Genomic DNA, 2,179 nt, shown 5'->3' with positions numbered 1-2,179 from the left:
GAAGCTGTACACTCAAAGAAAACATGTTGTGCATTTTCATGTACAGTACCACAAAGACCACAAGACTTATCTAGGATATAGGGCTGTCTGTCCTTTGTCAAGAAATATGTGAATTTTTTTTAAAAAAAAATTCACGATAGAAGCTCGCAAACAATATTATTGTTAATTATCATTCTTATTTCATTAATGTTTGCTTATTAATTGAAAAATATTATATAAACTAATTTCAAAATTTTATTGCATAAGGGGATTAGTTGTAAAGGAAAATATTTACAGGGACCAATATGTAATTATTTTAATCTAAGGGTAACCCCAATTACCAGGATCGTCGTTTTCACGGCCGTCTGTGTTTCACACACGCAGTACAAATTCCGAAAGAATTTTCACCATTTTCGAAGAAATCAAGAAACCCATGGAGCATCACACAACCACCAGCCGGACGGAGGCAGAACGCCTCCTCGGAATCTCTGAAAAGCTTCTCCGGAACAAGGATTTGAGCGGCTGCAGAGATTTCGCCATTCTGGCTCAGGAAACGGAGCCTCTTCTCGAAGGGTCCGAACAGATCTTAGCGATAGCCGAGGTTCTTTTAGCCGCAGATAAGCAAGTCAACAATCACAGCGATTGGTACTCGATTCTTCAAGTCCCTCCACAGAGAACCCATGATTTTGAGCTGATTAAAAAGCAGTATCGGCGTCTCTGTCTCCTCCTCCACCCGGACAAGAACAAGCTACCCTTTTCGGATTCAGCTTTCCGGCTCGTTGCTGATGCGTGGGCCGTTGTCTCCGATCCGGCGAAGAAAGATGTGTACGAGGGCGAGCTCACTCGTTTCACAAAGGTTGATTTGGTCGCTTCTAGGAAGCAGCAGCCATTTCAACAGCAGAAGAAGCCGCAGCATACGAAAGAAGATAATTCCCACCAGAAATTGCCCGTCCGACGCAATGCCAAAGCGGGCAGCGGAGGTGGAGTCGGAGGTTCTGGTGCTACAAAAGTGAATAAGAAAAACACCAGCGGAACTCCCACTCCCAAGTTGTCGCCTAGTTTTTGGACGGCGTGTCCTTATTGTTACAATTTGTACGAGTATCCCAGGGCTTACGAGGGTTGTTGTTTGAGGTGTGATAGTGAGAATTGCAAGAAGGCGTTTACTGCAACTGAGATTTTGTCGCTGCCACCCACGGTGCCGGGGCAGGAGGCCTATTACTGCTGCTGGGGGTTCTTTCCTATGGGTTTTGTGGCCGGGAATGTGGAATCGCCTCAGAAATGGATGCCACCACCAGTTTTTGAGGATGGCGCGCCACCTGATGCTGAGGAAGTTGGTGCGCCGGAGCCGCCTCCACCCCAACCCCCACAGCCACCGCCACCCACGAGTAATATTCCCGCGCCGATGCCAGTTTCAGCAGTTAGAGCCTCAGGCTCGACAGAAGGGACAAGGAAAAGGGGAAGGCCTAGAAAGATAGGTTAGCACTTTTTGCTTAAGGTTTCATCTTTTCGTACATTCTGTCTTTCACCATTAAGTTGACAGAATGATCCTCTGCCCCATGTGTGTTTTCTGTTAGTTTCTGTAGAAATTTGACGTCCTTATCGCATATTGTGGTGTGATTGCTTAGCTTTATGCACAATTTTGCCGAGCTATGTTTCTTGACAGCAGCATTTATGTAGAAATCTAGTCTAACGGAGCTGCCTTCTCTGGTTTTTGGTGGCCAAAAAGGAAAAGCATTATCTCCCTTGGCTTATTTCTTGTATGTATGGAGCTTTAACTTGATTTCTTACGAAATGGATGCTTATATAATAGTTCGACTTTCTAGTCTCTATTTGTCTCATCCCTTTTCGCTATTTTTTTTGTGTAGTGGAAGCATAGTTTTTAGTTGTATGACTTGGTGTGTAAAGCTGTTAACTTCCTTTGCTACTCACTTGAAATCTGTTGCGAATTGCGATTTGTTTGTTATTGAGTTGGACTTGTGTGAGCTGATGTATTTAGAAGTTCAGTCTTCAAGCGCCAAGACAAAACTCTATTCTTGCATCACGAATTTAGCATGGCAAGTCTGAAGTCTGCAGTTGCCAAGAGAAAAATCTTTTCTTGCAAGTTGCAACACAAATATAACATGGCAAATATAGTGCTTATCGAATGATCTGAGCTTGGGAAAAAAACACTAGGGACGTAGGATTTATTAATTAATATGAA

General features: G+C 43.6%; 1 protein-coding gene across 1 annotated transcript; it reads left to right on the top strand.

Annotated features, from left to right (window-relative positions):
• Positions 1-316: 316 nt before the first annotated feature.
• LOC140827598 (uncharacterized) lies at positions 317-1,788 on the top strand. Its single transcript, XM_073190326.1, has one exon. The coding sequence runs from the start codon at positions 413-415 to the stop codon at positions 1,457-1,459; it is 1,047 nt and encodes a 348-aa protein (XP_073046427.1). The 5' UTR covers positions 317-412; the 3' UTR covers positions 1,460-1,788.
• Positions 1,789-2,179: the final 391 nt, after the last annotated feature.

Source organism: Primulina eburnea, chromosome 3 (assembly GCF_022965805.1).
Source record: "Primulina eburnea isolate SZY01 chromosome 3, ASM2296580v1, whole genome shotgun sequence".
NCBI classification, from domain to species: domain Eukaryota; kingdom Viridiplantae; phylum Streptophyta; class Magnoliopsida; order Lamiales; family Gesneriaceae; genus Primulina; species Primulina eburnea.
Note: the sequence above shows the minus strand (reverse complement) of the source record. Positions and strands in the feature narration are given on the sequence as shown.